The sequence below is a fragment of the Bos indicus x Bos taurus genome, chromosome 15, assembly GCF_003369695.1.
Source record: "Bos indicus x Bos taurus breed Angus x Brahman F1 hybrid chromosome 15, Bos_hybrid_MaternalHap_v2.0, whole genome shotgun sequence".
NCBI classification, from domain to species: Eukaryota; Metazoa; Chordata; class Mammalia; order Artiodactyla; family Bovidae; genus Bos; species Bos indicus x Bos taurus.
The window spans coordinates 70,474,401-70,495,232 of NC_040090.1; the positions used below are offsets into that span (position 1 = coordinate 70,474,401).

A 20,832-nucleotide genomic window follows, 5' to 3' on the forward strand; every position below is an offset into this window, starting at 1 on the left:
CCTGGGCACTGAACGCTTTCTCCCTTAACCCTGAGAAGGATGTGGTCTTGCTAGTGCTAAGTTTATTTCCAGAACCAAGAGAGGTTTTTAAGTATTCTGTTTGGTAGAGGCACATGCATTGTTGGTTACTTTCACGTCAAATGGAGATATGAGTCCAGTGTAAAAGGGCAGGCGCAGAGCAATAAAAGGAACCCTTTTTCTATTCTAACAGGTGTCCCTCTATTTAGGAAAATATGGAAATAGATGCTGTATCTACTCCTTCTCTCAATATATTCACATCCTTTCTCTTTTCCATCTTTGGTTAAGTCAGTCAGAAACTGATAGCCTGTATATATAGTCATATTATGTTCAGTAATAAATGTCTTTTCCTTTTCCATAGTTGTATTTCTTGTTTTACTTTTGTGTCTGTTGCATTGTTGAAAACATCTAGAACAAAGTAGGAAATATTGTCTTGTTCTTTAAAGAGAATATCTTTAGAGCTTCATTACAATGTTGGGTTTTTGGCTAAAATATTCTTCGTTATGTAAAGTACACATGTTCATACTATTTTTTAAGACTTAAAAAATTAGGTGTGGGCACTGAATTTTATCAAGTACGTTTTTAGAATCTATTGAAATTATTTTTTTCTCTTTTGATATATGTAACACATTAATATGGCACCTAATATTATGCCATTTTTATAGCTCTAATGGTTAGAGAACTTTTTCTTTACTCTTGTAGATATTCCTTCATATGCCTATTTGAAAATCTTTTTCATCAGCTTAGGATGTGAGCCTCTTTAATCTGCCACAAACAGGTGCATTTGGCAACTCAAGTTATATTTTCTTCTATCATACCTTTGAATTCACATCTGCATGTCTTTATATATCCAAAAACAAGGTAAGCCTTTCAGAACATTCAAATTTCCTTTTACATATCTCACTAAGGTTATATAACTTTCTTTCTTTAGATTTCCATGTGTTATGTATTTTTCCCAGCTAAGAATTTGTGAAATAGTGTCTTCATTTCTATTCTTTTATCTTCTCTGCAGAAATATTTTTTCTCTTTACACTAGAAACTTCTTGGGTTTAACCTACATATTATTGATGAGATTTCTAAGCTGCTAACTTGCTCTCTATTGCTTCCAATATATACTTCATTTCTGATTTTATATTTTTCATTTTCTGGCAGCTTATCTTTAACTACTTCTCTTTCACCTCCAATTGTTCTCTCCTTATGATTTCCTATTTCTTTTCCTTAAGATTGCAAGGCAAATGCTTTGTACAATTTTCTTACGTTTCCTTTAATGAAACATTTTCTCATGAGCATTTTCTTCGCTTGGGTCTTCAGGGTAACATCACCTTTCCTTTGTGCCATATGATTTTACAGGTACTTTTTATTTATCTTAGAACAAGAGGAGTTCTCCAGAGGAGAGGATTTAATATTTAACATAAACTGTTGTGAGATTGTTCTTACTCCTACACAGTGTACTGATAGAACGATTCTGCTTAATTGCTAGGTGGACCAAGTTAATGTTCACTCACTCTAACTTCCAGTAATCTAGCAAGTATTTTTCTACCAAGGCACTAGTAGGCTGAGATGTACTCTGATAACTTACTACTTGGTTCTCTGTCACTGTGAACCTATGATAGAGTACCAGAAGAATAATGTAATTTTAATACCTACAAATCAGAAGGTATTCCCCTCTCTCTACCCATGTATAAGATTACCATGTGAACCACATAGATCTGGAATTCATTGAGCCACTGCTAGTCCATCCCTCTACTTCCTTTGGTATCTTTTCTGGGAGTTGCAGTCTCAGAATAAATATGAATAAATAATAATAGGGATTGATGAGAAGAGGAAAATACTCTGATTATCTTTAAGTCCTTCAACCATACAGTAGGAAGGAAACTATTCTAAAGTGCTATAGGTAAACATACCTCTCAGAGCCAAATGGCAGACAGCAAGGAAGTGAGAAAATGTCCTCCTATAGTAGAACTGTTCTCTTCAAAAAGGTAAAATTGCATATGCCACTGATTGTCTCAATTGAGAACTGAATTTGGAGTTAAGAAATGTCTCTCCCTTTTCTAATGTAAGTATGAATTTACAGCAACTTTTAGAACATAATCCCTTGGCATATAAAAACTACATATACTTACTATATTCATAAATGGCAGTCACTAATAAGTATTAAAAACATTAACCAAGTCATTAATTATCATCTTAAAATATGTAGCTTGTTTTTCCTCTGATGTTTTAATAAATCTGGTAATACCTAACATTTTTCTGTCTTCAGGAAGCTTCAGTTGATATGTTTATTTTAATCATCCATCCATCCAACTAAATAAGTCCCTATAATGTGTCAGCAGGTCTAATGTGTATTAGGATTACAAAGAGAAGAGAAGTTGATTAACCACCTAGGTTATTTTTTGAAAGTGGGGATGGCCATTTGGATTTCTTTATTGAGTTTTACTTTTTCACATACCATAAAATTCACTCTTTTTGGTGCATAGTTCTATGACCAAAACACAAAGTTGTGTAACCACCATGACAATCAAAAACACAAGTTCTATCACCACCCCGAAACTTCCTTATGCTCCCTCTTAATCATTTAGATTTGTACATATTGAGTCTGAGGTGTCTGAAAGACACCGTGATGAAAATGTTCAGTAAGAAGATTAAAAAATTGGGCCTTACACTATGGAGAAGTCTGTGCTGGAAATAAAAGCTTGGGAACTTCCCCAGAGATTAGGCTGAAGTTATGGGGCAGAGACTGCCTGAAGCACAAGTAAAATGAAGGCAGTGTGAGGATGGAACCGTTAGAAACATCAATATTTACATGGCAAATGGAAAAACAAGAATGCAATATTATAAAGGGGAAGACAAGAAGCTAAAACAAAAAAACAAAAACCTGTGAAAATGAAAACTGTCAATGGCTAGTGGCAAAACACACAGCAACATCAGGCTAACATAAGGACCAAAGAGCATTTTGGCAACTTAAAAGTTGTCACTAATTTTAGTAAGAGCAATTTCACTGGATTGATGGGTATAACAGTCTAAGTACAGTGCTTTGCAGTTGCTGGGAAACTCTGAACAAAAAGATTAGTTTAGAATAGCAGCTAACAGAAGAACATGACAACTCAAGGGAGAAAAGGCATTAATACCGTTACAAGTTGAGAAAAGGGAGATTGTGAGGACAGAGTCAGAAGGAAAAGCTGCAATTAAGAACATAAAGGATAAAATGTATTGCATAAAAATGAGGTACATCTCCTTCTAAGGTGTAGAGGCTCAGTATTAAAAACAAGCACAGGGCTCCTTGATATTTAACCCAAATGAATTGAAAACTTATGTCCATAGATAAATTTTCACACAAATATTTATAGCAGCTTTATTCATAATTGCCAAAACTTGGAAGCAACCAAAATAATCCCTCAACAGGTGAACAGATAAAAAAACTGTGGTACATCCATACAATGGATTATTATTCAGTGATAAAGGGAAATGAGCTATCATGCACTTAAGACATGGAGGAAATTTAAATGCATTATTAAGTGAAATATGCCAATCTGAAAAGGCTTACATGCTGTATGATTCCCATGATAAAAACATTTTGGCAAAGGCAAAACTATGGAGACATTAAAAAGGTCAGTGGTTGCTAGGGGTTCAGGGGTAGGAGGGAGGGATGACTAGGTGGAGAACAGGACAATTTTAGGAGTGAAACTGTTCTGATATTGTAATGGTGGATACCTGTTGCATCAGTATACATTTCTCAAACCCACAGAATGTACAACACAAAGACTGAGCCTAGATGCAAACTACGAACTACAGTTAATAATGTATCAATTATCAATACTGGCTCATCAACTGCACCAGATATATCAAGATAATGCAAGATGTTAATAAGAGGACAACTGTGTGTGATGGGTTATCTAGAAACTCTCTGTACTTGTCCACTCAACTTTTCAGTAAATCTAAAACTTCCCTTAAAAAACCAAAGGTAAGCATAAAAGTGTAGGATAGAGAAGAGAGTTAAGATACTTTCCATGTGCTGGACTTTTATTTGGAGTGGCTATGAGTGGGTGGTTGTTGTTTAGTCACTAAGTCATGTCTGACTCTTTTGCAACCCCCATGGACTGTAGCCCGTCAGGCTCCTCTGTCCATGGGATTACCTAGGCAAGAATACTGGAGTGGGTTGCCATTCCCTTCTCCAAAGGATCTTCCAAACCCAGGGATTGACCTGCATCTCCTGCATTGCAGGCGGGTTCTTTACCACTGAGCCACCAGGTAAGCCCCTATGAGTAGGTATCTCTCAGTATATGTTCTATCACATCCTAGATACTAATATCCAGAATGATTGGACACATCCTAACTGACTTTCTCTGAGATTCAAATGTCCTGACGGCATGTGAACCAGTGCTTACTGATATAAGGAAAACAGTCATTAATTTTCAACATACAGATGCCTATGACTATCACTGGCATCTCTGTACCTGATTTATTTGATTTTCTTGAAATTTAATTCATACCTCAATCTACTATTTTATTTAAATCACAGTATCTAAATTGAATCATACTGTACTTAACTTTAGTAAACATGCCTTTTAAATGCCTTTTGGAAATGTGCATTTTTGAAGGGGAAAAAAAAAGTTTTCATCCAACATCCTGTTTCTACCACAGTTGTAAAACATCATAAAAACAGTCTTTAAATTTATGTACAATTATAGGGATCAGAACAATAATATACACATTTAAAGACACCCTAATATTTTAGGGTCCTATTGTTTATTATATGTAAATATAAAATGATTTTAATTTCCTGACAGGTTTCACTGCATAACACTTCAAAAGTCCAGATAACACCAGTGGTTCTCAAAGTGTGGTCTACAGACCCCTGTAAGACTCCAAGTCTATTTAAGGGGATTGGTGAAGTCAAAGCTGTAATATTAAGATAATTATCTGTTGCTTTTGCCATTGTCACTGATGGTGCAAAAGTAACTACGGATAGGGTAGCTGGCCCCTTAACATGAATCACGGCTGTGGAATCAAACTACTAGTAATCACTATAGTCATCATTTCTATGCATTCAGTAAAAAAGCTACTTTCATTTAAAATGTCCTTGATGAAGCAGTAAAAATTACCATTTCTATTAAGTCATGAATCTGAGTATACCTCTTTTAAAACTAAGTTGGGAGCCTCATTTTTCAGGTTTATTTGAAATACCAAGTTTACCTGAAAGAACCGTTGACCAACTATGGTTATTCAGGCATCTGCCAAATATTTTATCAAAAATGAACAAAGAGAATCTGTCATTTCAAGAACTCACAGTGTTTGTTACTGAAGATAAAAACTGGTATTTGAGCAGAAATCAGAATTTTGAAAAACTTGTATTTGCTACTATGAGCTTGACAATTTCCCAATACCTAAAGAATTTTTTGATGATACTGGTGGTGATATTAATGAATGTGATTTTTAAAATATTATATAGTGAAATGTGTCAAAATATGGAAGATTCACTCATAGCTCAGACAGTAAAGAATTTGCCTGCCATGCAGGAGACCCAGGTTTGATTCCTGGGTTGGGAAGATCCCCTGGAGAAGGAAATGGCAACCCACTCCAGTATTCTTGCCTGGAGAATCCCATGGACAGAGGAGCCTGGTGGGCTAAAGTCCATGGGGTTGCAAGAGTCAGACACGACTGAGTGACTAAAGAGAGAAAGAGATATAATCAGTATATAGACTTCCCTGGTGGCTCAGACGGTAAAGCATCTGCCTATAATGCAGGAGACCCGGGTTTTATCCCTGCATCGGGAAGATCCTCTGGAGAAGGAAATGGCAACCCCAGTACTCTTGGCTGGAAAATCCCATGGATGGAGGAACCTGGCGAGCTACAGTCCATGTAGCGCTTTGTCCAAGTCACAAACAGTTGGACAGGACTGAGCGACTTCACTTTCACATAACCAGCGAAGCAATATTTTCCAAACAACCAACGCATGATGTTACAAAATCATGAATAGGTAAAAGATCCATTCAAATTGAAAGACGTATTAATGGAGTGACATGTAAGTACTAAAAGTTCATTTATATGCTTTCAGACTCCAAACTGCAACTAATCTTTAAGAAACTTAAGAACAAGTTCTTTAAGAAACCTGTTGAATTTTGGTGCAGTGTCAGTGAGAATATTCACAATTTTGAAAATGCTTTAAAAACAACCCTCCTTTTTCCAGCTATCTACTTCTACGAAACAAAATTGCTTTCATCTAATTTAATGTCAATACAGACTGAATGCAAAAGCAGATACAAGAATCCAGCTGCCCTGTACTAGGCTAGATATTAAATATAAATGTAAAACAATGTCATTCTTCTCATTTTTTTGGAAAAGTTATTTTTTCATGAAAGTGTTATCTATATTAACACGTAATGAGCTTGTCACACAAGAATTTTAAGTCATTTAATTAATAAACATATTTTAAATTTCTATTATATTTCTACCATGGTAGATGTTGATAGATACAACCCACAAAAACAAAAGCTCTTTAGGGTTCTCTATTATTTCTAAGAGTTTAAAGGGTTTTCACAAACCACTGGAATAAACTATTATTAGACAGACAAAGTTACCTGAAAATGAAACCATAGTTCCTAATCAAAGATTTAGAATATGATAGTAAAAGGCTGATTCAATACTCGACATAATATAATAATTACAATAAGTGATAAAACATCTCTTGATATTTAACTTACAAAAAGAATTCTGTTTTATTGATTTCCGTTGTGATGTAGTCAACTGTTCTCCTTGTTGGCTTTTATTCTCTTCATCACCTTCCTCATCTTGTACTACAAAGCCATCAATAATATAATGATCTCCATCTTCATCAGTGATTTCATCTTCATCAAATTCATAATCATTGTCTTCTTCCTCTTCCTCCTCAACATCATTTTCATCACTGCTGGGGGAGGATTTCTTTTCAGAGTCCTAATTAAATTAAAACATATCTTTTAATAAAGTGTACCTTTAAAATTGTCACTATGGATGTGAAATTAAAAGATCAAATCTGAAACAAAAAATGATCTGGAGAAAATTTAATACTTTAAGGTTGAAAAAAATCTTGTCATGTTAGATGTTGAACTTTTGAAATTAGGAAAAAGATAACATACCCTGGTAAGTGATAAAATGTTTAAAATGGACATTAAGGTTATAAGTAGAAATAAAAAATGAGAAAAGTCAGACAAAATCTTTAAATTTTTAAAAAGAACAAAGGAATGAGGCTCATAATAATATATTATTAATGCAATACTGCAATCAAACATGCCCAAGGATACTTGACTAAAAAATAAATTCTAGAATTATTGCAAAAGAGAAGACTCAGCACTTTAATTCTTATAAAAGTTAAATAATTTAAATAAGTATTTAAAAACAGTAAGAAAACCAATAAAATATCACACACCTCAAAATCTCTACTACTATTATGTCTCTGACGAGATCTCTGTTTTGAGAGTTCTTCCAGTTTCTGCAGCTGTTCTCGCCTTCTTGTGGCTGAAGTTTTTTCAGGATTTTTTTGCTCCATCTCCACTGAAGAACATTCATCTTCGACCACTCTACGTGGACGTTTAACACCCACTTTCCTAACTAGGATATCACTGTCGTCACTCTCATCACTGTCACACATCACAGAGGAGATCCTTTTTCTCTTCCCTCGCTTGATGTGTTCTTCTTCTAAATCCTCCTCTGTTATTTGTCCAGTGTGTTTGTTGAGATCACCCTCCTCTTGACCTGGACCCTTTTCATGATCTGCTAAGTCAATACTACCATGTTTAGTTTTGTTCTGTTCTTCTTCATATGTTGAACTATTGTCAGTGTTAATGAGATGCTTACTACTGTTTCCTTCACCTTCAACGTTAATTAACTTAAGCTCTCTTTCATCTTCTGGCTTCTCAATGCAATCAGGCCCCTTGTTACTATCAGGATCTTCGTCACTGTCAACACTTTCATTACTGTCAACACCTTCATCACTCTCAAGCTCGTCACCACCTTCATCACTCTCAAGCTCGTCACCACTCTCACATAACTGCAAGAGACTATTTCTTTTAGTCCGCCTCCAATCGACTCGAGATTTCTGTTCATGCCCTTGTGTTTTAGAATTTTTCCTTGTTTCATGTCTTCTAACATGTACCATTTTCACTTAAGCTTCTACAAAATAAAGTTATTAGGAATATCATAATGACAATCAGATTACAACAACGAATGCATTTATGGTACAAACTATATTTATTTGACGTTATTAAATGGTTCACAAAGGTAAAATCACATGAAATAACTGAGGGAAGATGGCAGAATACTTATTCAACAAATAATTTATTGAACATCTATGAAAGCATCATATGAACATCTGTTCTGAATTATGCTATATATATTTTAAGGAAAGAGGGTTATACAAAAATCATGGTTTTGTTCTTCAATTATTATCCATGTGTAGAACTAAAACACTGAAACATAATAATTAAGAAAAATACAAGGTAGAATTCATTTAGTACAAAATTAGTGATAAAAAGTAACTGCAATGAAAGTGTAAAGATGCAGGAAGATCTGAACAGCAAGTATTTCACTGAAGATTTTGTTGAACAGCTATGACTTGATACACCTCTGAAGAAATGATTAAATCTGAACAGAGAGAAGGAAAGAAAAAGGGATTTCAGTCAGGAAAAAATGATAAAGTCAAAATTTTGGCACTGAGAACAAACACGTTTAGTAAATAAGTATGACCAAGAAGACACGAAAAAAGGCTTTATGCTGGAAAAAAAGGGACTGATATAGAAAAGTAGGGTGGCATTACAGAAGGATTCCTCCCATAAGCAAAGAAGGATTCTGAACAGAGAAATGAATTATATCACAAAAGATTAATCATATTTATGAAGAAAGTTGTAGAGTAGTAATAGACATAAAAAAAGTTAATGATGCAAAACTAAGCAATAACTTATCTACTAAGATTTCAGCCTTTATATACTTCAGTAAAATGGTAATGGCTTAAAACGTTAAAAACTAAAGGTACAACATAATCCAATAGAAAACTTATTAACAATCCAATAGCATAGATGAAAAAACAGCTGAATGGCGAAACAGAGCACAGTATTTGGAAGGAAAACAAATGCTCTAAGTTCCTGATTCAGAAAAGGGTGAAACAAAGCGAAAGTGTTAGTAACTCAGTTGTGTCCGACTTTTTGTGACCCTATGGACTACCGCCCGCCAGGCTCCTCTGTCCATGGGCTTCTCCAGGCAAGAATACTGGAGTCGGATGCCATTCCCTTCTCCAGGGGAATCTTCCCAACCCAGGGATCGAACTTGGGTCTCCTGCGTTGCAGGCAGTCTTTAACACTGAGTCAGCAGGAGCACCATCAAAATCATCCACAAGTATAAAGGAACAATTAGAGACAAGATAACTAGAAAAACAGTAACATATATATATACATATACACTTATACTTCTATGACTGCTAAGGAAAAGAGAAATATGATCACAATGCAATGAGATGACCTCAAAATACTCATGTAAGAACATACGTATTTAACTGAGTGCTATCTCCTTTAAATAAATCACTTTTGAGGTTGTATTGTTTCAATATTTCTACCATGGCACAGAAGATTTTGGAGATTTTCTAAAAACCATAGTTTCAAAAAATATGAAAATACTACACTTTGTTTTTTATACCAAAGAGAGGTTTAAATATCCACTTTATTCACTTGTCCTAGTCAGAAGGGACTGTTACCAGCTTCCAGAAATAAAATCCAATTTGAAAAGATGAAGACTAACTACTATTAAAGATATTTTTTAAATGTGCTACAAACTGACAGTAATTCCAAAACTAGAATGTCACATCTTTTTTTAGCAATGAAAGTGTTACTGAACCAAGTAACACTCCCCAAGATGTTTATGGCTCCCCAAGATGATTACTTTTTTTTGGTGGGGGAGAGATATCACCTATTTGATTGTACAGATTCTGTTATGTTTATAAGACAATGTAACTGCTTCTATAATGGTAACAACTGGTACAAAATAAGAACAACAGTTGCTAAGACTATACAAAAGAAATTATAATGTAGGCAATCTTATGACAGTAACTGCTACAAAATACATTCGGCATTGTAACAGTAATCGAACAAATCCTAGTCCATAGACCAAATATTCTGCTATTTGAAATTACAGTCAGATTGCATCTTCCAGAAGATCTGTATTAATATCAGCAAAGAATAAAACTGTACTCTTTTTTTTAAAGATCTCTATATTGCTTTTCAAAGTATGGATTTTTGTACACTATAGTGCTTCAAAATATGTCCATCCAGTTTCTCTTTCAAGTTTTAAACAGATTACTGTTTCTTTTTATTAAGCACTAGGTAAATTATGTAGATTGTATTTTGAAGCCATGTAGTACAAAGAAGTTGGAGAAGGCAATGGCAACCCACTCCAGTACTCTTGTCTAGAAAATCTCATGGGCAGAGGAGCCTGGTAAGCTGTAGTCCATGGGATCAGGAAGAGTCACAGGATTGAGCAACTTCACTTTCACTTCTCCCTTTCATGCACTGGAGAAGGAAATGGCAACCCACTCCAGGGTTCTTGCCTGGAGAACCCCAGGGACAGGGGAGCCTGGTGGACTGCCGTCTATGGGGTCATACAGAGTCGGACACGACTGAAGTGACTTAGCAGCAGTACAAAGAAGTATTTTTAAAGCACATATAGTTATAAATTTGCACAAGCTAACTGTATATGTACTTTTCACTGTAACAAGAAGGTAAGGCTGTTTTATAAAAATCTCTCTGAATTGGGAGAAATAATGGAAAAAAAGTTTATGAAAACCAAAGACAAATATGGCCTCAGCAGATACACAAAGAATGGGCAGTAGGAACACTAAAGTAAAAGATCATTTTTATTAGTACTCAAAGCAGTTTCATACACGCTGGATGTTTATCTTACAAAACTGTACCATGTGCAAAACAACTATTTATCATATCAAGAGGTGACTCCTGATGGCAGAAACAACTAAGAAAGTCACACTATACAAATACCTGTGACTGCCACAGAGTTAAGCTATTAAAACACCCTTTATGTATAGCAATTTTCAGTGCATTTTCAGATATATTTTAAAGTCCTGACAATGATCCTAGAAGGAAAATATTATCTATCTTCAATTATAAAAGTCAAAGCCAAGGACGTAGATTTTAAATGACTTACCAAAGATCACACAGCTCGTTAGTGACCGAACAGGGATTAGAAACCAGGTCTTCTGATTCCCAGTCCAGCGTTACACAATGACTGCTGCCAATATTATATGTGTACAAAGTAGGAAAAGTTATGCTTTCAAAAAGTCATTACTGTATCTCTCATTCACGCTAAATTTTAGTTTCAGAAAATAATCATTAAAATAGTCTTAGTAAGTTTACAAACATGCTTTTTAAATTATGTAACTGAGCACAGGAGTTAGGCCAGAAACTATAAATTATTTATCCAAAACGCAAAACAAGAATGTGCAACAGAGATGAAAATTTGAAGGCTTCCCTCTACCACCATACTGATGACACTGATCACAAAATTTAAGGGATTCCAGATTGAATCCAAATGTAAAGATTCCAAAGAAAGGTAGTCTCTGGTGAGAAAAAAATTGATTTTGGAAAACTTCAGTGTTGAATATTGAGGAGGCAAACTTTATATAAACAAATAAAATTTCATTTGGCCAAGTGCCAAATTTCCAGGGCCTCTTTCCTATTTCAAAACTGCTGTTTAATGTCAATAATGTCCCAAATTCTGTCATTGAAAAAGATAATTTGATTATGGCTGGCTCTTTTTTTAAATTGTGGATACTTTTACTTTGTGAGCTGGGGAGAGAAGAAGGATGACAGAGGGAAAAGGTGAGTGAACTGAACTTGAGGAGACAAATGAAAGGTTGATGGTAAAACATCTCTTGAGCATTAGAATTCACTCAGAAAACAGTCCAGGCAAATGGATGTAATTTCTACATAGGCTGAGTATACACTCAATTTCTTGAAATCATTGTTTAAGCAAAGTTTTAATAATACCTTACCTTTTAGGCAAAGAGAAAAACAGAGGCTCCAAACAGAAAGCATTAAATAAGTGAATGAAGATGATCAGTACTATCGCATCTTTGTGCTTCATGGTTAAAATCACTTAAGATGCACATACTATCTTGTCTGCCAAAGAATGTCAGGGCGATAACCCATAAGCCTTATGCTCTTTCTCTAACACAGGGGTAACTAAAGGGGGTACTTTGATGCTACCTGAACTTCTCATCAGAAGAAATATCCTTTATTCTAGATTTTGAGATTAATTTATCAAAAAAAGATTCATTCTAAGAATCACCCACTTGCCCTATGAACAATGTAGGTGATAGTTTAAAAATTAAAAATTTGAAGGGCAGTGGAACTCCCACCATTACCTGAAATTCTACCAGAAGGGATGCGCCCTATCTGAAAAACATGACCCCTCCTTAAGGTTTCCTTTTGTATGACAGTTTGGACAGGAAACCGTAACAAACCAAAGCACTGAATGCATATACTATGTGCTAGCACCAATTCGGAGCTGTGGCGTTTCTCAAGAATTTAACGACACCGTCTCTGCTCCCACGGAGCTCACAATCTGATGAAAGGAGCATCTAAACAAGCCAGAGTAATACATGATTTAAGGACTACAGAATATGATTCCTTTTTTTTTTTTTTTTTTGCTTTTACCGTATTGCTGGGAACAAATGTATCATAGTTCTTCCACTAAAACAGGGCAGCACTACACGACAGAAGTAGGAAAATAGCAAGAAATATATAGAAAAAGCCAATGTCCCCCACTGAGGCTCACAGTTCAGTATTCCACAATTTCGCATACAGTGAATCCTGCCAGCTAGCATCCCGGACTACTACAGCATTCACCGAAGTCTATAACCCTGAAGACGGTTCGCTAAATAGAGTGGGGCTGAGGGGCTGAGGAAGGAACAGAGCCTCTCGGAGTTAACACCAGAGCACAACACCAGATACTCTGGTTGTATCTCGTGATACAAACCTGGCTCCTCCGCGGGGCACAGACGCCTGGCGCAGCAAGCCCGCCCGCCCACCACTCGCCACCTGATGGGAAGGGCGCCGCAGCTGGGACGCGGGACCCTCCGACACGGCTTGGCGAGAACCCGCGCGGAACGTCACAGACACCCAGAGCTTACAGGAGCTCGACCCCCAGAAACGAGAACCTGGAAACACCAGAGAAGCGCGCGAAGTCACCCACTGCGTCCCGCCCATCCGGCCGGCCCACTTCCCCTTCGCGGAAGGAGCGGGCGACCAGCCCGCCGCAATCCCCGCGGCGCGCGCGAGGAGCGAAGCGCAGGGCGGGGAGCAGTCCCGCCCACCCCGAGAGCGCCCGCGGGAACGTTTCCCTCCTGCAGGCTGCGAGGCGCGGCTTCCCCCGCCCCTCGAACAAACCGTCAGCAGCAGAAGCGAAAGCGAGTCCCCGCCCCAAGGGAGCCCGCGCCGCCCCCGCGCTCTCACCTTTCAAACCTCCCCAACCTCCGCCTCCGCCTAGGTACCCAAGTCCGGACAGGCGACGTTCCCCCTCCTTCCGGGAGCCAAGGGAAGTCCCGCCTCTGGGCGGGGCGAGGGGCGGGGTCGCGTGGCGGGAGGGGGCGTCTTCCGGGAGCGTGCGCTAGTGGGAGGAGCGGCTGCCGCGCGTTAGGCAGGGCGCCGCCGAGGGGTCCTGGTTTCGACTGAGGTTGGGAGAGGGTCTCGGCGGGCTTGTGAGGGGCCGGGAGGACTGTGCAGACTAAGTAAGCCCGACGCGGGGAAGTGGGGCTTGCTGTGGAAAGGTCTGGTTGCTGGGGAAGGAATCCAGCGTCACGTCCCTCTGGGGAAGGGGGCCAGTCCCCGACTCCCTGACTCTTCCGCTCTCGGCGGTAACTTTGGGGTGTGGCAGGGGTTAGTGACGGCTGTTGACCCGCGATCTGGGCCTGAAGGAGGTTTGTGGTCGCGATGGGGAGATAGTCTTTCTCGAGGCCTCTGGGGGAATAAAACAAATGTTTGTAATCCGGATTATCCGCGGTGACTTGGGCCTCCTCTGCTGCCCAAGTAAAGTTAAAGGCCTGAGCCCTGAAACTTCCGCCGGCCAAGCCCAGCTAGGGACGGGGTCAGGGCCACCGGGTTCCCTGTGAGGTTGAAAGAGTGAGTGTGTAAGGCTGTGTTAAAGTGAGTCAGTGAGAGTAGGTAGAATTTTGTGGGTTGCTTCCGTGTGAGTGTGGGAACTGAGTCCCACAGCCTCACCATGTCAGGGAAACGGAAGCGTGTGGTGTTGACCATTAAAGATAAGCTTGATATAATAAAGAAACTTGAAGATGGAGGTTCTTCCAAACAACTGGCAGTGATTTATGGAATTGGTGAAACGACCGTTCGAGATATAAGGAAAAATAAGGAAAAGATCATAACTTACGCAAGCAGTTCAGACTCCACAAGTCTTCTGGCTAAGAGGAAATCTATGAAACCATCCATGTATGAGGAACTGGACAAAGCGATGCTAGAATGGTTCAACCAGCAAAGAGCAAAAGGGAATCCCGTGTCTGGACCAATTTGCGCAAAAAGGGCAGAATTCTTCTTTTATGCTTTGGGAATGGATGGTGATTTTAACCCCTCTGCTGGTTGGTTAACTCGTTTTAAGCAGCGGCACAGCATTAGAGAGATCAATATTAGAAACGAAAGATTAAGTGGAGATGAGACTGCTGTGGAGGATTTTTGCAGCAACTTTCGAGACTATATTGAACGAGAGAATTTGCAGCCCGAGCAAATCTACAATGCAGATGAAACTGGGCTGTTTTGGAAATGCCTGCCTTCCAGGACTTCGGTAATCAAAGGTAAATGCACAGTCCCTGGGCACAAGTCAATGGAAGAAAGAGTCACTATCATGTGTTGTGCCAATGCAACAGGTTTACACAAACTTAAGCTTTGTGTTGTGGGGAAAGCAAAGAAACCTCGCTCCTTCAAGTCAACTGACACCTCAAACCTGCCAGTCTCTTATTTCAGCCAAAAAGGCGCATGGATGGATCTTTCCATTTTCCGACAGTGGTTTGATAAGATCTTTGTGCCCCAAGTTCGAGAGCACTTAAGATCCAAAGGGTTGCAAGAAAAGGCTGTACTCTTGTTGGATAATTCACCAACACATCCAAATGAAAACGTCCTCAGGTCAGATGATGGCCAAATATTTGCTAAATATTTACCACCTAATGTGGCTTCGTTGATTCAGCCCTTGAATCAGGGAGTCATAGCTACAATGAAGAGGAACTACCGAGCACGTCTTCTCCAGAACAACTTGGAAGAAGGCAATGACCTGAGATCATTCTGGAAGAAGCTAACTCTACTAGATGCACTTTATGAAATAGCAATGGCATGGAATTTAGTAAAGCCAGTTACCATCAGCAGAGCATGGAAGAAGATTCTCCCTACCATAGAGGAGAAAGAAGGCCTGGACTTCGATGAAGAAGATATCTCAGTGGCTGCCATCGCTACCATTTTACAACACACCAAAGGATTGGAAAATGTGCCTACTGAGAACATTGAAAAATGGCTTGAAGTGGACAGTACTGAACCAGGCTATGAAGTCTTAACTGACAGCGAAATCATCAAAAGAGCACAAGGTCACACAGATGAATCCAGTGAAAATGAGGAGGAGGAAATAGAACTGATTCCAGAGAAACATATTAATCATGCAGCTGCTCTCCAATGGACTGAAAATTTATTGGATTATCTAGAACAACAAGGTGATATGATTCTGCCTGATAGACTGGTGATTCGTAAACTTCGAGCCACCATCAGAAATAAACAAAAGATGGCAAACTCAAGTCAGTAATGGCGTATCAGTGTTAGTATTGTTTTGGTAATTGTGTAACTCTTGACTTCTTTGCAATATGGCTTTTCTTGGTGTTCTGAGTTCTCAGACACAGCCCTGTGAAATATAGATATCTGAAGCAGTTTAAGGATTATGTGTTTTGTAGCATCTGTCCCTTTATTTGTGTAATCAGAAGCTGATTCTGTATAGGTGTAAGTTACATACGCATATGTATTCACTTTCATAGATCTACAATTATCCCTTCCATTACAGTGGTATTCCATAAATTTTCTAGCAGAAGTTACAGGTAACAGTGAACAGGTAGAGCACTTTCCTGGGATCTTTTATTTGTTGTGTGAGGGCAGCCACAGTAATCTTTTATTGTGCTAACCATCTTAAGTGATTATTTGTATATTTGTATACAATGATGGAATGAGTGATCTATAATAATTCAAAATGAGAAAACTGATCTGTGAATTAATAACTTAGGAATCATGCTTTTCTTTGTTTTAGAGGGAAGATTTCTCTGGAAATGAAATAAATATAGGAAGTGGTTGCTAACTTCGAAAGCTAGAAAACTTAGCAAACTATTGGAAAGCTGATATTCTGACTTATTCATTTGTAGAAACAGGGAGGAGAAAATTTGGGGAACTTTAGGTTATTTATAAAAAGGGAATAAATAGACTTGTTTTAATTGGATCTTATTGTATTATTAATTGGATAACAGTATAGGTCTAGTATTTATTCATCTAATTATAGGACAGGTTTTGTAAAGTTACCTATGGTGATATGAGCACCCACCTATATGTGAGGGAATATTTTGGGTATTTGTAAGTTTTTTTTTCTTTTTTACTATATACTTGAAGTGTTATAATTTGAAAAGTTTGGTGATAATTTCTCCTTTATGTGAAAAGAATGAAAAAGAGTTTTTATTTTTAATAAGCCATAAATTATGATCTGTTATGAGGAAAGCTGAAATAATTATGGAAAGTGACAGATTCTAAGGAATTTCATCACAATTATTTTAACATTTGTAAAATGGTATTTCATTTGTCAGAATTTTGATACTTGTTTAACAATGTAGGTTTACTCAAGGCATTGAAAAGACTTTGCCTATATAAATATTAATTTCATTTGTAATTTAAAAGTTTTGGCCCTAAATTTTAAAAAAGTCATTTTTGAAATGTTTAAACTTTTTCACTGAAACACTTGCATTTTGTAGTGACTTTCTAAAGCTTTCTAAAGTGAATTCTAAAGTTTCAGAAATATTTGTAGCTTTCCATAATTTCTGTTCTCTTTATGATGTATGTTCAGATTTTTAAAAAAGACTTACCTGTGTCAACAACTGTTTAAAATTGTTTGTTTCATGAATTGCCTCGGAAGAGAAAGCGTCAGAAATTAGCATACATATTGAATCAGATAATTACATGTTCTGGTGTAAGTTAAATTGTATATAAAAGTATTTTTCATTTTTCTAAAATGAAAATATGTACTAAAAATATTGGAATTTCTGTATTTGCTCAGTTTTTAAATTAACCTTGTCAGTGAAATACAGCTGTATCATTGCCACCTAGTGGTAAAGTCAACATGACTGTTAAGCTGTGTGGTTTTAAACTTTAATATCTAGTAAAAGATTCACTGTGTTGTGGCCTTGAGTGTGAATCTTGTGACTCTTTCTCTATCCTGTGAGAAACCACTCTTCATTCATAGGCTTATAGTTATTTGCTTGTTTCTGTAAACTGTCAACAATGGTACATAAAAAGTTCTGTTTTAGACTCTTCTTAAACATAATTATAAAAGCTGCCAATTACTGAATACCATGTTATGTTCTAAGCAGTGTATTTCTATCACTACCCCAAATTATGAATTAGGTGGAAATACTGATGCTCAGTTTATACTTTTAATTGCTTAAGATCACTTGGCTACAGGTAAGAATTTAAATTATAAATTATCCATAGGGTCTCAATCTCACTAGTCTTATGAGGTTTTCCATTGGTGAGCCTTGATCAACTGCATTACAGAGTTTCTCTAATCCCACATTCATAATAGCCAAGGACTTTGTGAGAGTAGGATTACCTGCAGGGGATAATGCAGAAATTAAGAAACTTCCTTTATGAGAGATTTGGGCTTTTGTGGGGTAAATGGGAGAAGGGAGTGGAATTCCTTGCTGTATTTAAAGGGGAAGAGTGGTTCATGTCCTACAGATCTTGAAATCAAGGTAGAAAAATAATGTATTTGAAAAGAACAAAGCCATCTGGTCTAATTATAAGCATTTAAAACAACCAGTATAATGTGATAAGAATTATGTAAGGAAACCATTATGATTCAGTTTGCTTATTAATTCCTTCAGTGGCTTCTGCTCTTTATACCCTCTATATTTTAAGGTTTTGGTTTTTACTACTCCTGAGTGACTTCATCCTTTTCCATTACCTCCTTGCTTAAGATCCCAAATTTGCTTCCAGTCACCCAGTTGTCAGAAGTCTAAATTTGTGTCTTCAGTTGAGAAGCAGTATTCCAGTCTGGAAGGGAAATTTAAACTGTTGCACTGAGATTCTTTAGAGAGAGGAAAGAGTATACTCTGCTTATTAACTTCCTTGTATCAGAAATGATACACATTATTTCTGTTCACGTTCTAATGATAAGCACTCATCATCTGGCCCTACCTTGATGCAGGGGGTGCTCTAGAACAACTCCCTAAGAGGCAGGTGCTTCCTAATATATGCCTGGATTCTTGCATTAGGTCTCCTGGTTTGTTATATCCAGATTCCTGGTCCCAGCTCTCATAGCCTCATTATATAGAATACAATTTTCTCACACATAGTTTATGGTCCTCCAAAAGTTTACCTTCCTGTTTTGAGGATAGCTATGCGACTGCTGCTGCTAAGTGGCTTCAGTTGTGTCCGACTCTGTGCGATCCCATAGATGGCAGCCCAACAAGCTCCTCTGTCCCTGGGATCCTCCAGGTAAGAATACTGGAGTGGGTTGCCATTTCCTTCTCTGAGGATAGCTCTACTTGGTTCCTTTCAAGGTATATACATATTTATCTATTATTTATATATTTGATGTAAGATAAGAATGAAGCAGCTGCTGTCTCTGTTTATCTTGATATCAGAAGTCCTAGCCATGTGATATTGGAAAAGTCTCTAAATCTCTGAGTCTTATTTTTAAGATGGAATAATATTACAGATTGTTAAGATTAAATAAAATAATATACAATACTGTGTGAACTAATATGTTAGTTTTTATATTATTAATAGGAAAGATTAAAGGACTAGTTCAGTCGATGAATCATGACCGACTCTGAGACCCCCATGGACTGTAGAACGCCAGACTCCTCTGTCCTCCACTATCTCCTGGAATTTGCTCAAACTCATGTTCATTGAGTCAGTGAAGCTATCTAACCTCATCCTCTGCTGCCATCCTCTCCTTTTGCCTTCAATCTTTCCCAGCATCAGGGCTTTTCCAATGAGTTGGCTCCGTGCATCAGGTGGCCAAAATATTGGAACTTCAGCTTCAGCATCAGTCCTTCCAATGACTATTCAGGGTTAATTGCCTTTAGGATTGACTGCTTTTATCTCCTTGCTGTCCAAGGGACTCTGCAGAGTGTTCTCCAGCCCACAGTTTGAAAGCATCAATTCTTTGGTCCTTGGCCTTCTTTATGGTCCAACTCACATCCATACATCTACTGGAGAAACCAGAGTTTGACTATGCAGACCTTTGTTGGCAAAGTGATGTCTCTGCTTTTTAATATGCTGTCTAGGTTTGTCATAGCTTTACTTCCAAGGAGCAAGCGTCTTTTAATTTTAGGTCTGCAGTCACTGTCCACAGTGGTTTTGGAAACCAAGAAAAAATTTGTCACTTTCCACTTTTTCCCAATATATTTGCCATGAAGTGATGGGACTGGACGCCATGATTTTTGTTTTTAGAATGCTGAGTTTTAAATGAGGTTTTTCACTCTTTTTTCACCCTCAGTTCAGTTCAGTTGCTCAGTCATGTCCAACTCTTTGTGACCCCATGGACTGCTGGGCACCAGGCTTCCCTGTCCATCACCAACTCCCAGACCTTGCTCAAACTCATGTCCATTGAGTTCGTCATGCCATCCAACCATCTCATCCTCTGTTAATCCCCTTCTCCTGCCTTCAATATTTCCTAGCATCAGGGTCTTTTCCAATGAGTCAGTCTTCACATCAGGTGGCCAAAGTATTGGAACTTCTGCTTTAGCATCAGTCCTTCCAATGAATGTTCCGGACTCATTTCCTTTAGAATTGACTAGTTTGATCTCCTTGCAGTCCAAGGGACTCTCAGGAGTCTTCTCCAACACCACAGTTCAAAAGCATCAGTTCTTCAGTGCTCAGCTTTCTTTATGGTCTGACACACACATCTATACATGACTACTGGAAAAACCATAGCTTTGACTATATGGATCTTTGTCAGCAAAGTAATGTCTCTGCTTTTTAATATGCTGTCTAGGTTGGTCATAGCTTTCCTTCCAAGGAGCAAGAGTCTTTTAATTTCATGTCTGCAATCACCATTTGCAGTGATTTTGGAGCCCAAGAAAATAAAGTCTGTCACTGTTTCCATTGCTTCCCCATCTATTTGCCATGAAGTGATAGGACCAGGTGCCATGATCTTAGTTTTTTAAACGTTGAGTTTTAAGCCAGCTTTTTCACTCTTCTCTTTCACTTTCATTAAGAGGGTTCTTCTTTGCTTCCTGCCATAAGAGTGGTGTCATCTGCGTATCTGAGGTTATTGATATTTCTCCTAGCAATCTGGATTCCAGCTTGTGCTTCATCAAGCCGGGCGTTTCACATGGTGTTGCTGCATATAAGTTAAATAAGCAGGGTGACAATATTCAGACTTTACGTATTCCTTTCCCAATTTGGAACCAGCACATTTTTCCATGTCTGCTTCTAACTGTTGCTTCTTGACCTGCATACAGGTTTCTCAGGAGGCATGTAAGGTCATCTGCTATTCCCATTTCTTCAAGAATTTTCCACAACTTGT

The 20,832-nt window shown here is 37.9% G+C and overlaps 2 protein-coding genes across 8 annotated transcripts in view; one reads left to right on the forward strand and one right to left on the reverse strand.

The window, feature by feature from the left end:
• The window catches only part of CCDC82 (coiled-coil domain containing 82), a 31,756-nt gene extending 18,151 nt beyond the window's left edge, over positions 1-13,605 (reverse strand). Inside the window, exons 1-5 of one of the 7 annotated variants that reach the window (XM_027563896.1) lie at positions 13,509-13,605; positions 13,033-13,213; positions 11,200-11,280; positions 7,424-8,166; positions 6,720-6,951 (exon numbers count right to left, since the gene is read on the reverse strand). In XM_027563896.1, the coding sequence (XP_027419697.1) occupies positions 6,720-6,951; positions 7,424-8,152 (961 nt within the window). In that variant the 5' untranslated portion in view covers positions 8,153-8,166; positions 11,200-11,280; positions 13,033-13,213; positions 13,509-13,605. The other 6 variants (XM_027563895.1, XM_027563898.1, XM_027563900.1 and 3 more) reach the window with 6 other exon arrangements.
• A 44-nt stretch (positions 13,606-13,649) lies between these two features.
• On the forward strand, positions 13,650-17,650 carry JRKL (JRK like). Its single transcript, XM_027563902.1, has one exon. It carries the CDS (start codon positions 14,275-14,277, stop codon positions 15,847-15,849), a length of 1,575 nt encoding a protein of 524 aa, XP_027419703.1. The 5' UTR covers positions 13,650-14,274; the 3' UTR covers positions 15,850-17,650.
• The last annotated feature ends 3,182 nt before the right edge of the window (positions 17,651-20,832 follow it).

What these genes read in the sequence shown, in the direction of transcription:
- JRKL (XM_027563902.1), top strand. Translation starts at nt 14,275, where the DNA reads ATGTCAGGGAAACGGAAGCGTGTGGTGTTGACCATTAAAGATAAGCTT.